At 39.4% G+C, this 13,430-nt stretch overlaps 1 protein-coding gene across 4 annotated transcripts in view; it reads left to right on the forward strand.

Annotated features, from left to right (window-relative positions):
* The window catches only part of Rabep1 (rabaptin, RAB GTPase binding effector protein 1), a 101,188-nt gene that overhangs the window by 35,846 nt on the left and 51,912 nt on the right, over positions 1-13,430 (forward strand). For all 4 annotated transcript variants that reach the window (XM_028860994.2, XM_028860996.2, XM_028860995.2 and 1 more), the window contains exons 3-5: positions 4,912-5,115; positions 7,505-7,665; positions 12,647-12,766. In XM_028860994.2, coding sequence (XP_028716827.1) covers positions 4,912-5,115; positions 7,505-7,665; positions 12,647-12,766 — 485 coding nt within the window. The remainder of the gene's footprint in view (positions 1-4,911; positions 5,116-7,504; positions 7,666-12,646; positions 12,767-13,430) is intronic.

A 13,430-nucleotide genomic window follows, 5' to 3' on the forward strand; every position in this document is an offset into this window, starting at 1 on the left:
CTGAGGAGAGCACTTGCTGTTCTTGCAGAGGACCCAGATTGGGTTCCAAGCTCCCACATTGCTGCTCACAACTGTCTTTAACTCTAGTTCCAGCAAATATATGCCATCTTCTGCCTCTGCTAGCACTAGGCATGTACCTGTTGTATATATGTGCATGTAGGCAAAATGTTCATATATATAAAATAAAAATAATACTAAAAAATATTCTGGAGGAAACTAATAAACAGACAAACTTAATTAAAGTTATTGGCTCACAAAAAACAAAGAAAGAAATAAAGACAAAAGTATAAAGGGAAATGATTGGGAAGAGGAAGGTCATCAGGAGTGGGAGGGGATATGGTCAAAATTATATGCATGTATGAAAATGTGAAATTCATTATGCATAATTCATGTACAATTAATATTTGTTAATAAAAACATGGAGAAAATTAAACAAAATCCAAGCCAAGCATTTGGGAGCCTTAAGCAGGAAACCTGGTATAGCTGGAGCACATAATAGTTCTACTTTTAGTTTTTTGAGGAACTTCTGTATTCTGTTGTCAGTACTTTATTATTTTGCCAGAGGTCCTCATACACAGTACAACAAAATAAAATTAAAAAAATTAGTTACAAAATTAAAAAATGAAGGAAAGGGAATTTTTCCTCTTTTGAAAAAGTATGTTTGCTTAAAGAATTGTTCACCATTATTATTTAACATATTAAAATGTATGTTATTGAATATTGATTATAATTCATATTATTCAATATGAAGGAACAATTAGTACCAGTATTCCAAATTTTTGTAAAAAAATAAACTGCAAGGGACACTCTATAAATAGTATTATCCAGACAAAACCTAGAAAAGATGTAACAAGACATCACAAGAACTTTATGCATGCATTCCTTAGAAATACAGATATAGCTCTGGCGGTGGTGGCGCACGCTTTTAATCCCAGCACTTGGGAGGCAGAGCCAGACAGATCTCTGTGAGTTCGAGGCCAGCCTGGGCTACAGAGTGAATTCCAGGAAAGGAGCAAAACTACACAGAGAAACCCTGTCTCGAAAAACAAACAAAAAAGAAATACAGATGTCTAAATCCTCATTAAGCTTGAAAATCAAACATTGTGAGAGAATAAGATTGTAACTAATTGGACCTCATTCCAGAATTGCAATCATTATAATATACATTACAGTCAATAGGATAGAAACCAGGCTGGGCATAGTGGTGCCTACCTTTAATCAACAGCACTCTGAAGGCACAGGCAATTGGGTCTCTGTGATTTTGAGGCCAGCCTGTTCTATACAGAGAGAGTTCCAGGATAGCCAGAGCTTACACAGTTGTCTTAGTTAGGGTTTCTATCGCTGTGAAGAGACACCATGACCACAACTCTTATAAAGGAAAACATTTAATTGGGGCTTGCTGACAGTTTCAGAGGTTCAGTCCATTAGCATCATGGCAGGACATGGCAGCATGCAGGCAGACATGGTACTGGAGAAGGAGCTGAGAGTTCTACGTCTTGATCTGCTGGCAGCAGGATACTGCCACACTGGGCAGCTTGAATACCTCAAAGCGTGCCCCAACAGTGACATACTTCCTCCAACAAGGCCACACTTCCTCCAACAAGGCCACACTTCCTCCAACAATGCCACATCTCCTATGGGCCAAGCATTTAAACACATGAGTCTAAAGGAGGTCATACCTATTCAAACTACAGTAGTAGAGAGACCAGTCTCAAAAAATAAGATAAAAACCAAAGCACACAAACTTCTCAGTCGATAAAGGAGAAGTAATATGTAAAACTGCACACCTGTTCATGATTAAAAACACTAAACTAGAAACAGAAGGAATCTTGCCAGCTTGATAAAGGGCACCTATAAAACATCCTTGCTCAGAAAAACATCAGCTTGTCTCTCATGTGGGGTATGTGTGTTTATGTGATATATATGACTTGGCAGTAGAAGACCTTGAGGGAGAAGGAAGAAGTTTAAGAATCAATGGTGGAAGGGGTTTAAGAGATAAGTGAGGGAAGAAAAAAAAATGTTGTGTACTTTTTCATACAGAAACTATATAAAATGGGGGGTGGGGCGCACGCTTAATCAGCATGGAGCAGAAGGGATCTGTGAGTCGAGAGGAAAAGAAAAAAAAAAAAAAACAAAAAACAAACAAACAACAAAAAAAAAAGAAACTATATAAAATGACCCCAAAACTGGGGAATGTTCTGGTGGAAGAGGTTTGAAGATATTAGGGTTAGGATTTTTACTAGGACATAATATGAGTATCAGGAAGTTTTTTGGGGGAATGTTAAAAGGAACACCAAGATGGATTACTGAAGAGTAAAGATTTAATTAGAAAAGTTATTAACACATAGTGGGGTCTCCAAGGAGAGTTGAGACCCTAGCACCAGAGACAGACACCATTGCAGGGTCTTTGAAGAGAGGATTTGTAGTGTGTACCTGTGACAGAAGAAGGAGTCTCTCCTTGTACCTGTCTGAGTATGTGGGGAATTGAGGTGTTTACAGAACTAGCCCACAGCCTTATTTTCATTTTTATTCTTTTTCCCAGGAGTCAGTGAAGTGTGTAGGGAGCAGGATGTGTGACCACCAATACCTGCTTTGATGCAAAATTAGTTTCCCAGTTGAGAGGTCCTGGCTCTAGCTAGGGATTCAGTGTCTCAGTAAGGGTACCTTTTAGTGTCTGTGAGAGAGAAAAGGCTGCTATAGGGATGTGGCCTAACAGTGGCTGAATTCGACATTACCCCTTTCTCTCCCCCCCTCTTTTGAGACAGGGTTCTCTATAGCTTTGGTGCCTGTCCTGGATCTCGCTCTGTAGACCAGGCTGGCCTTGAACTCACAGAGATCCGCCTGCCTGAGTGCTGGGATTAAAGGCATGTGCCACCACCACTCGACCATCAACATTACCGTCTTAAAAATGGTTTTTAACCCAAGCCTGACTACTCCAAGCCTCATGAATACGGTCTTTACTGTATACCTTTCTGTTGGATTCAGATTCTGGTTCTCTGCACTCCCACCAGAATGAACCATTTAACTTTGTTTACAGCATCTGAGTCTTCTCTATTCTATAACTCCAAAGTTCTTCCATATTCCTGCTATGAGCCAGTTTCAAACCTATTAACCATGTGGTCAGGTTTCTCACAGCAGCGCACCCACTTCTGGTACTTTGTGTATTAGTTTTCTTGTTGTTATGACAAAATCCCTGGCGTGGTTGGAGGAGATACAGTAGACTTATGTCAGGGAAGGCATGGTCACATTGGATCTGCAGTCAGAAAAACAGAGCCTGGTGAATGAAAAACCACAAAAACAAAACAAAACAAAAAAAAACTTGCTATGTTAAAATTAATTACTTCAGTTAACTGTACTTTATTATCTACATTGTTACAAGTTTCCGCTGGCCATGGAGAACACTTGAGGCAGCTTTTTACTGATGCTTTAGCTGATGCTTGGCTTACATATTTTTTTATTTAGTCCAGGACCTCACCCCATAGGGTGTGTTAACCCACGCTCAGGTGGACCCTTCTTTGTTCAGTTAAACCTCTCAGTTCAGTTCAGTTCAGTTGAACATGACCATAGGTTTTCCTCCTGGGTGACTTGTTATCTAGTCGATAGTGAAGATTAACCATCACAATGCTTTTCCTAAATCAGAAGGAAAACTCTGCATTAGAAACAGATAAGCAGAATATGGTGATGGGCACCTGAAATCCTGTTACTAAGGAGGCTGAGGCAGAAGGATTGAGAGTTTGTAGCCATTTTATGTTATAGTGAGAGAGTCTGTGAGGGAAACCTAAGAAAGTTCTGGTCACTGATCAATGTAGAGTACATACTCAAACTCCTTATAAATAAGAAAGTATAGATTTAAAAGTTGACCATTTGTGTTCATGATAGTCACGAGGTTTTTTTGTTTTGTTTTAGTGGAGAGTATAGTGAGAGTTTGCAGTAAGAGAAAATAGACGCATCTCTATAGAGGGATAATAGGTGTATCCTTGTTTTCTCTGCAGTGGTAGGGACCAAAACCCAGGGCCTTGTACATTCCAGGTGAGTGCTGTACCACTAAACTTCATTTCTGACTCCACTGCCATCTTTTTTGGGAGTCATGATCAAATATATGTTCTATCTAGCTTAAGGCATGTGGTGTACATGTGATATCAACTTAATATTTAAGAGATTATTAAGAGTGAGAAAGTAATCATGGTTTTATCAACTCTAATTACTGTGCAGTCTGGCTCTCTTCCATGAAGTATATGTTGAAGACTTACTCTTTGAAAGTTACTATGCTTACAGGCGTTTATAATGCATCATTTTATCATTTTAACAGCCCTATGGAGTGGCCATCTTTAATCTCCATTTTGTAGATTTGGACACTTACACCAGAGTAGTTAGAGAATTTATTGGGGCTGGAGAGATGGCTCAGTGCTTTAGAGCCCTGACTGTTGCAGAGGTCCTGAGTTCAGTTCCCAACACCTGCTTGTCAGTTCACAACTGTCAACTGCAGTCCTGGGAATCAGGTGCATTCTCCTGACATCCCAGGGCACCAGGCACACATGTGATGCACAGATATATGTGTAGTTAAAACACTCACACACATAAAAATAAATGAAAAAAAGTTTTGATTATGTCTATTTAGTGAATAGGAAAAGCCTAAATATAGCATCAAAACTGTGACCTTTCCCGGTGTGTTATTAGATAGTTTTAATGTTTTATTTTTTTGTTTTTTGAGACATGGTTTCTCTGTAACAGCTCTGGCTGTCCTGGAACTCGCCTTGTAAAACTTTATTGTTTGAAATCCAGCACACTTTATATTTCTATTTAAATAGCTTTATATTCTATGTTAGCATTTTAATATCCAGTTTCTTCATTTCTTTTGAGTCTGATAAAGTGAACTACACATTAATGGAAAATCTTTTACTTTTTTCCCAGAGGATCTAAAGAGGCAAAATGCAGTATTGCAAGCGGCACAGGATGATTTGGGTCACCTTCGGACACAGCTGTGGGAGGCTCAGGCAGAGATGGAGAACATTAAGGCAATTGCCACAGTCTCTGAGAATACTAAGCAAGAAGCTATAGATGAAGTTAAAAGGCAGTGGAGAGAAGAAGTTGCTTCACTTCAGGCTGTAATGAAAGGTAAAGAAAAGATCAGATTTTAGACAAAATTATAAGATCAAATTCTGATTCTTGACACCATTTTCAGATGGCCTTAAAATGCATTTTGTGTTCATTTGTGGCTTTATGGACTGTCATCTTCCAGACGTCAGATGAAAGGGAAGTCAGGGGTGTTGTAATGGGCGCATCACCAGTGTCTTCGACAGATCAATAATAAAGAGAGATAATTAATTAGAGAGATAATGTATTAAATGAAGGTTGTAGTTACTTGTAAGATTTAAAGCAGGGTTTAAACCTGGTTTTTTATTTTTATAGATTTTTTAAGTATAGTGTATTCTTGTATGTGAAATATTTGTTTGATGGGCAAGAGTGTCCGTATGGCTAAATGGGGCTTTATGGAATGCCAGTTTGTGACCCTTGGTCTGAAGGAATTGTAATGGTTTGTATAGCCTCTTTCCTTTCAGCATGGATGCCTCAGTACTGCCTTCATTCTGGAGAATGGTGACAGAATGAAATAAGGTGTTACCTTAATCTTTGAGATCCTGGAATTAGTTAATATTTACAAATGTGAACTAATGGCAACTGCCCTGTGCCAGGGGGTCTTTGCATTTGTGTCCCATTTTTTACAGAATATTCTTTGAGAGGATGCAATTAAGGGTACCTTTGTTTCTGACTCTGTAGCTCTTACTAAGTGATATTCTAGTCTCATGTAATAGTCTCACTATGTTGCTTTACCTATACAGGAGTTCCTCTTTCTCATAGGAATCAAATCCACCTCTAGATAAGCTAGGAGTGGTCATAACAGTTCTGTGGCCCCGCCTATATCCTGGACTTTTCTGGCTGTCTGCTTCTATATAGTTACCATGATCTTTAAAAATTTCACTTTTGCAGGGGCTGGAGAGATGGCTCAGTGGTTAAGAGCACTGGCTGCCCTTCCAGAGGACCCGGGTTCAGTTCCCAGCAACACCATGGCAGCTCATACTTGTCTGTAACTTAGTTCCAGGGAAGGGAATCTGACACCCTCACACCAATGCATGTAAAATATAATGAAATAAATTATTAAAAAATTTTAGGCCGGGCGGTGGTGGCGCATGCCTTTAATCCCAGCACTCGAGAGGCAGAGCCAGGAGGATCTCTGTGAGTTCGAGGCCAGCCTGGGCTACCAAGTGAGTTCCAGGAAAGGCGCAAAGCTACACAGAGAAACCCTGTCTCGAAAAACCAAAAAAAAAAAAAAAAAATTATCTTTGCTTCATTGTTGAGAAATGGTTACACATCCTCCAATATACATTAGAAATACTTTTTTTTCTAGAAATCTTCATGCTGTATGTGGTCACCTTTAACTAAAAGAAATCAAAACATGTAGTTTTAAGTCGGGGTATTTAGTTTCGTGCTGTGGAGAATCAAATCTAGAGGCATTCACATGTGAGGCAAGTTATCCCACTAAGGTATTTACTCAGCCAGAAAGTGGAGTATTTATATTGAGCACTGTAAAATCCTCAACAAAGTTTGGTCTTGTTAGTAATGAAGAAGGTATAGAAATTGGGGCTGGAGAGATGGCTCAGTGGTTAAGAGTACTTGTTACTTTTGTAGAGGATCTGGGTTCATTTCCTAGCATCCCTAGGGTAGCTCAAAACCATCTATAACTGCAGTTCTAGGGTTCTGACACCCTCTCCTAATCTCTGTAGGCAACAGGTAGGCACATAGTGCAGTATGTAAATGCAGGTGACATTCAAGCATATATATAAAATAAAATAAATAAATACTTTAAAAAAAAAGGAGTAGAATTTAATGGGCCACCAGTTGTGCCTGTCAGGTGATGTTTCAAGACTGTATTAAACATGAAGTTATTTTGTAAGGCTACAGAATTTTTCTCAATTTAGAATCTTAGGTTTTAGTAAAATATCTCAGAAATAATTTTTATTTCCTTACACATTCATGTAGTTATAATGAAATGTTGTGTTTGTTTTGAGAGCCACATTATAGTATCAAAGAATATGGATTTGGGAGTGGGTCTTAGATGTAAAAAAGCCCCACTTTGAACCTTCTCTAGGGTTTCTTGTCAAATAGCATATGGCAGGTCTATTATGAAGAATGATGATGATGAAGAAGAAGAAGTAGTAAAACCTTTATTTCAACTCATAAGAACTAGAATTTTTGGGTTGGAGGGATAGCTCAGCCGTTAAAGGCTAGGCTCACAACCAAAAATATAAGAGTTCGGTTCCCAGCACCCATGGCTATCCCTCCGGCTACCATGAAAAAAAAAAAAAAAAGAAAAAAAAAAAAGAACTAGAATTTTTTTCCAAAATTATTTCCAAAAATTTGTCTCAAGCTCTTTACATAACTGAAGAAATTTCAGTGTACTAGCTATTGTTCCATGATGCTTAGACATGGACTATGTGATGTTTTATAGAGACGGTTCGTGACTACGAGCATCAGTTTCATCTGAGGCTGGAGCAGGAGCGAGCACAGTGGGCACAGTATCGAGAATCTGCAGAGCGGGAAATAGCTGATTTAAGAAGAAGGTTATCTGAAGGTCAAGAGGAAGAAAATTTAGAAAATGAAATGAAAAAGGTATGCAAGAATACATTCACTTACAGAATTACTTGACTAAAAGCAATTTGTTTAAAAGCGTTGCTGCAGAACTGGAAGTTGAATGTTGTGCTTTCTTTCTGTTGGGGAGTTACTTATGGACCAGACAGTGCTTTCCCCGTACCCTCCACAGTACATGTGACTGACTGCCTTTCCATCTTCAGATCTTTGATGAGATGTCATTTCTTCATGAGGCTTTTCTTACTGCTCTAGTTAAGATTGCAGCCTACCTGCCTCTTCCCAAGTTTCCAGGACTCTCCGATTTCTGTGCCCTGCTTTAGGGTTTCTTTTGCACGGCATATTTCCTCATAAAACAGAGTTCAGCTTTTACTGTGTTTGCTTGCTGCTTTTTCTGTTCATTTGCTAGAGTGTTAACTCCATGAGAATGTAGTCTTTATTTGTGTATACTAAGTACATAGGATGGTGTCTAGCATATAGAAGCCCAGTGAGTTCATGTTGGATGGAGATGTTACTTGATACTGTGTATATCCTGAACTATACCATACAATACCTTAACACAGGCAACTAAATGAGAGAAATGTGTTCTCATTGAGAACATTGAAAAAATTTTCATTTATTTATTTATTTTGTGTGTGAATGTGTGTGCACATGTGTGCGACAGTAAGTGTGTAGAGGTCAGAGGAGAACTTTTGGAAGTTGATTATCTTCTTTCACCATATAGATACTGACTCAAGTCATCAGGCTCAAGGGCAGGAGCCTATGTTGAGCCAGCTCACTGACCCTCCTTGAGAACATCTTTGCCTACTAATCCTTGTTCTATTCTTTATATAAATCCTTGCTCCATTCTTTATATATATAAATGTGTGTGTATTTAATCATTTCCACAATCACTAGTCTTTGCCATCTTTAAAGTTTTAGTTTTAAAACTAAATTTTATTTTGTGTGTGTGTGTTTGTGCCCACATGTGATGCTAGAGGTGCATGTCAGGTGACTTTCTCTATTGTTCTGCCTCTACATTTTTTTGAATCTTCTTTTTTTTTTTTTTTTGGTTTTTCGAGACAGAGTTTCTCTGTGTAGTCTTGGTGCCTGTCCTGGATCTTGCTCTATGGACCAGGCTGGCCTCAAACTCACAGAGATCCGCTTGGCTCTGCCTCCCAAGTGCTGGGATTAAAGGTGTCCACCACCACCGCCTAGCTTTGTGTTTTTTTTTTTTAATTTCTAAAGAGTTATATTTTATTTAGGCTTTGACAATTTCATACATGTGACCAGTATATCTTGGTCATATTTATTTGCAATTCCTAGTTCCCACCCTTCTCCTTCATCTACTTTATTTTATTTTTCTTTCTTTTTTTGAGACAGTGTTTCTACATTCCTGGCTGGTCTATATCTCTGGAACTCTCTATGTAGATAAGACTGGCTTTGAAACTCACAGAGATCTACCTCCCAAATGCTGAGATTAAAAACATGTGCCATGACATTGGTTACTTTTTGAGACAGGGTCTTTCACTGAACCTGGAGCTCACAAATTAGGCTAGACTCGAACTCCAGAGATCCGCGGACTCCTGAGTGGATTACTCGCCACCACATTTTACTTGAACCTCAGTGCTGAGCTCACATTTAACAGCGTGCATGTGGCTGCACTTGGCTTTCTGCATGGTTCCAGACCAAGGCCCTCATGCTTGTGCAGTGAGCACTGTACCGACTGAGTCATCTCTTAGGCCCTCCATGAGTTTTATTTATTTATTATTTAATTTTATTGTTCGTATATGTGACTCTGTAGGGTTCATGCTTATGAATTCAGGTGCCCTTAGAAGCCTGAGGTATCAGATCCCCTGGAGCTAGACTAGAGTTACAGGTGGTATGAGCTGCCTGACATGGGTATTGGGAATCAAACAAATTTGGATCATCTACAAGAACAATACATGAGCCATCTCTCCAGCCCCAACTAGGTTTTTTTGTTTGTTTGTTTGTTTCTTTTTGTTTTTTTTAAAGCAGGGCTTTTCCTGTAACTGCCCTGGTTGTCTTGGAGCTAGCTCTATAGACCAAACTCTCTGTGAGTTTGAGGCTAGCCTGGTCTATAGAGCTAGCTCCAAGACAACCAGGGCAGTTACAGAAAAACCCTGTCTTTAAAAAAACAAAAATAAACAAACAAACAAAAAAACCTAGTTGGGCTGGAGAGATGGCTCATGTATTGTTCTTGTAGATGATCCAAAAAAAAAAAAAAAAAGAACAATACATGAGCCATCTCTCCAGCCCCAACTAGGTTTTTTTGTTTGTTTGTTTGTTTTTGTTTTTTTAAAGACAGGGTTTTTCTGTAACTGCCCTGGTTGTCTTGGCGCTAGCTCTATAGACCAGGCTAGCCTCAAACTCACAGAGATCCACCTGCCTCTGCCTCCTGAGTGCTAGGATTAAAGGTGTGCACCTCCCACCACCCAGCCCACCTATTAGTTTTTAAGAATATTTTTTTAGGTATAAAAAAATTTATGAATATTGTATTGTTTTTCAGTATACTCCATACTCAGTTTTCTGAACTTTTTTGGTTTTTTTGAAACAGGGTTTCTCTGTGTAGCTTTGGAGCCTTTCCTGGAACTCACTCTGTAGCCCGGGCTGGCCTCGAACTCACAGAGATCTGCCTGCCTCTGCCTCTCCAGTGTTGGGATCAAAAGTGTGCGCCGCCGCCGCCGCCGCCGCCGCCGCCGCTGCCGCCACCCACCACCACCACCACTACCACCCGGCTCAGTTTTCTTTAACATTTTAACCATGTAGTATGTTACACTTGTTAGAGTTAGCAAACTAATACCAGCTCATCATTATTAACAATGGTTTGTTCTCTGTATTCAGATTGTATTGATTTTTAGCCAGTGTCCCCCATATCCTTTTCTCCTTCCTGTTTGAGACTTTCATCCAAGAAACCACACTGCATTTAGTCATGCAGTCACGCAGTTGTAGGCTTGGCTTGGCTGTAACAGCTTTTCAATTTTTATTTTTTATTTTAATGACCTTTCTATCTCTTTATTATTATTGTATGTGTGCATAATGTGGTGCATGTGTCCATACGTGTATGTGGAGGTCAGAGAGCAGCTTTAGGGAGTCAGTTCTCTCTTTCCACTCTGGATTCTGGAGTTTGAACTCCAATCAACAGGCATGCACAGCTAGTGCTTTTACCCACTGGGCCATCTCACTGGTTACACTTACTACTACTTTTAATTGACTCTTTAAACGTCTGTTTATATGATACTTAGCACTGGAAATTATGAGGTCTTTTGCATTAGTAAATATGGTAAATTCTTTTCTTCCTTCCCTTTTTGCAGTAAGCATCCCAAACAAGCCTTGACTGTGAAGACGTTTTAAGCTAATGTGTCTTTTCCAAACAGAATTTAGTTCAGCACAAAATAGATTTTGTAAGGATCAGGAAACAAGGTGAATCTGAAAGCCTATTAAATTTCTTTTGTGTGTCTGTGTCTTTGAGGAGGTGTAATATTCTTCACACTAGTCAGTAGATCTTGTTTCTCTATTCTGAACAATTTAGGATATATTTGAGCTTGTTTACATTAGGTAAAGTTAATTTTCATTAGTAGGAAGAGCCCCAACTTTCTGAGTTTTTAATACTTTTTGTTTACTTATTTATTTTGTCCCCACAATCTAGACAGCCTAGAATTTGCTATGGTGACCAGGCTGGCTTCAAACTCACAAAGCTCTACCTGCTTCTGCCTCCTGAGTTCTGGGACTAAAGGTGTTTGTTTTTGCTCTTTTGAGTCAGAATCACTCTGTAGCTCTGGCTGGGTTGGATCTGATATGTAGACCTGAGTAGGCTACATTTGAGGGGATCCTCTTACCTCTGCCTCCTGAGGGTACACCACCACACCCAGCTCTTGATGCTGCCTTTTATATATGAGATATTTTATGACTAAGTTGCTCAATGAAGATATCAGATATGTTACAGTGAATCTATTTTTCTGCTTACTGCCAAATTCTAAGTGAAGTATTTGGGAAAACCATAATTATGCCTGTCATTCACAGTAATAAACATTTTATTTTTTAGAGATTTATTATGTATACAGTGTTCTGCCTGCAGGCCAGAAGAGGGCACCAAATCTCATTACAGATGGTTGTGAGCCACCATGTGGTTGCTGGGAATTGAACTCAGGACCTCTGGAAGAGCAGCCAGTGCTCTTAAACTCTGAGCTATCTCTCCAGCCTGTAATAAACTATTTAAAAATAGACTTGACACTGGAGTTAGAGGCAGTTAGGGCCTGGAGTTAGAGGCAGTTATCAGCTACCTAATGTGGGTGGTAGGAACTGAACGTGGGTCCTCTGGAAGAGCAGTACATTCTCTTAAGTGCTTAGTTATGTCCCTGGCCCACACAGTTGACAAGCTTTATTCTGCTTAAAGAAGAACACATGCCGGGCGTTGGTGGCGCACGCCTTTAATCCCAGCACTCGGGAGGCAGAGGCAGGCGGATCTCTGTGAGTTCGAGGCCAGCCTGGGCTACCAAGTGAGCTCCAGGAAAGGCGCAAAGCTACACAGAGAAACCCTGTCTCGAAAAACCAAAAAAAAAAAAAAAAAAAAAGAAGAACACATATATGTTTTTTGCAGGAACCTAGGACCAAATATCATATTAAACGAATAAGCTATATTCAGAAAGACAAATATCACACTGTCTCATCTATGGAATCTAGGGTGTGTGCGTGTTTCATAAAAGACAATGAGGAACTGTTTGGGTAAAGAAAAAAGACAAATGAGTGAGAAGAATGAAATGAGAGGATTGATTGGTGTTAGTATGTTAAGTACATGGTAACTGGAATGACATGTATTTTTGAAGCCCATCATTTTGTAAATGTAATGAACATATGTTAATAAAAATTCAAAGAAAAAACTTGAATAAAATGAGAATTGGTATTCAGTTTTACGAATGATAATTTTTAGCAAATGGGTGGACTAGAGTTTCTTTTAAAAATATTCAGTGAGTAAGTTGTTGCATTTAATTCCTTTTAATCATAGGCCCAAGAAGATGCTGAAAAGCTTCGCTCTGTCGTGATGCCCATGGAAAAGGAAATTGCAGCTTTGAAAGATAAACTGACAGAAGCTGAAGAGAAGATTAAAGAGCTGGAGGCCTCAAAGGTTGTGAAATGCTGTTAGCCATCTGCTCCAATGCCAGGAGTAAAATTAGAATCCCTTGAGAAGTAGTGGTGGGAAATCATTTCATCAACTGTCTCAGGAGTCTTCTGTTTAAAATTCTGAAAACAAACCTGCTGTGTGGTAATTTGACCTTTGGTTATTTAAATCTCCAGTGGTGATGCTTAATCATGAATGAAGACTTGTGTTCAGTTATCCATTTTATTCAAGTGAGACTCAACTTCAATTTTCTTTTTTCTTTTAACAAGTCATCCATATTGATTTATTTTTGTAAGACAGAGTTTCATGTAACCCAGGCTGGCCTTGAACTTGTGTATTCCATGCCTATTTTATGAGGCCCTGGGGATCAGATCCAGGGCTTTAGGTGAGCACTCTTGACAGCTGAGCTACATTCCTAGCCTTAGTTTTCTTACCTAGGAAAAGAAGCTGTTTGTAGTTGACTTTGTTTCCTCATCCTGGTTCTAGGAGATTTTTTAGCCAGGATGCACCTCCTACTGACCATATACTCAGCATGGCTGGGATATGGCTTCTTGGTGTATGCCTCTCCAGCATGCTCAAGGCCTAGACTTTGGCCCTCAGCACTGCATAAGATGAGCATGGTGACTGATGTCTGGAACCCTCTGTGATGTAGTGGCAAGAGGACATGAAG

Source organism: Peromyscus leucopus, chromosome 8b, assembly GCF_004664715.2.
Source record: "Peromyscus leucopus breed LL Stock chromosome 8b, UCI_PerLeu_2.1, whole genome shotgun sequence".
In the NCBI taxonomy this organism is placed as follows: Eukaryota; Metazoa; Chordata; class Mammalia; order Rodentia; family Cricetidae; genus Peromyscus; species Peromyscus leucopus.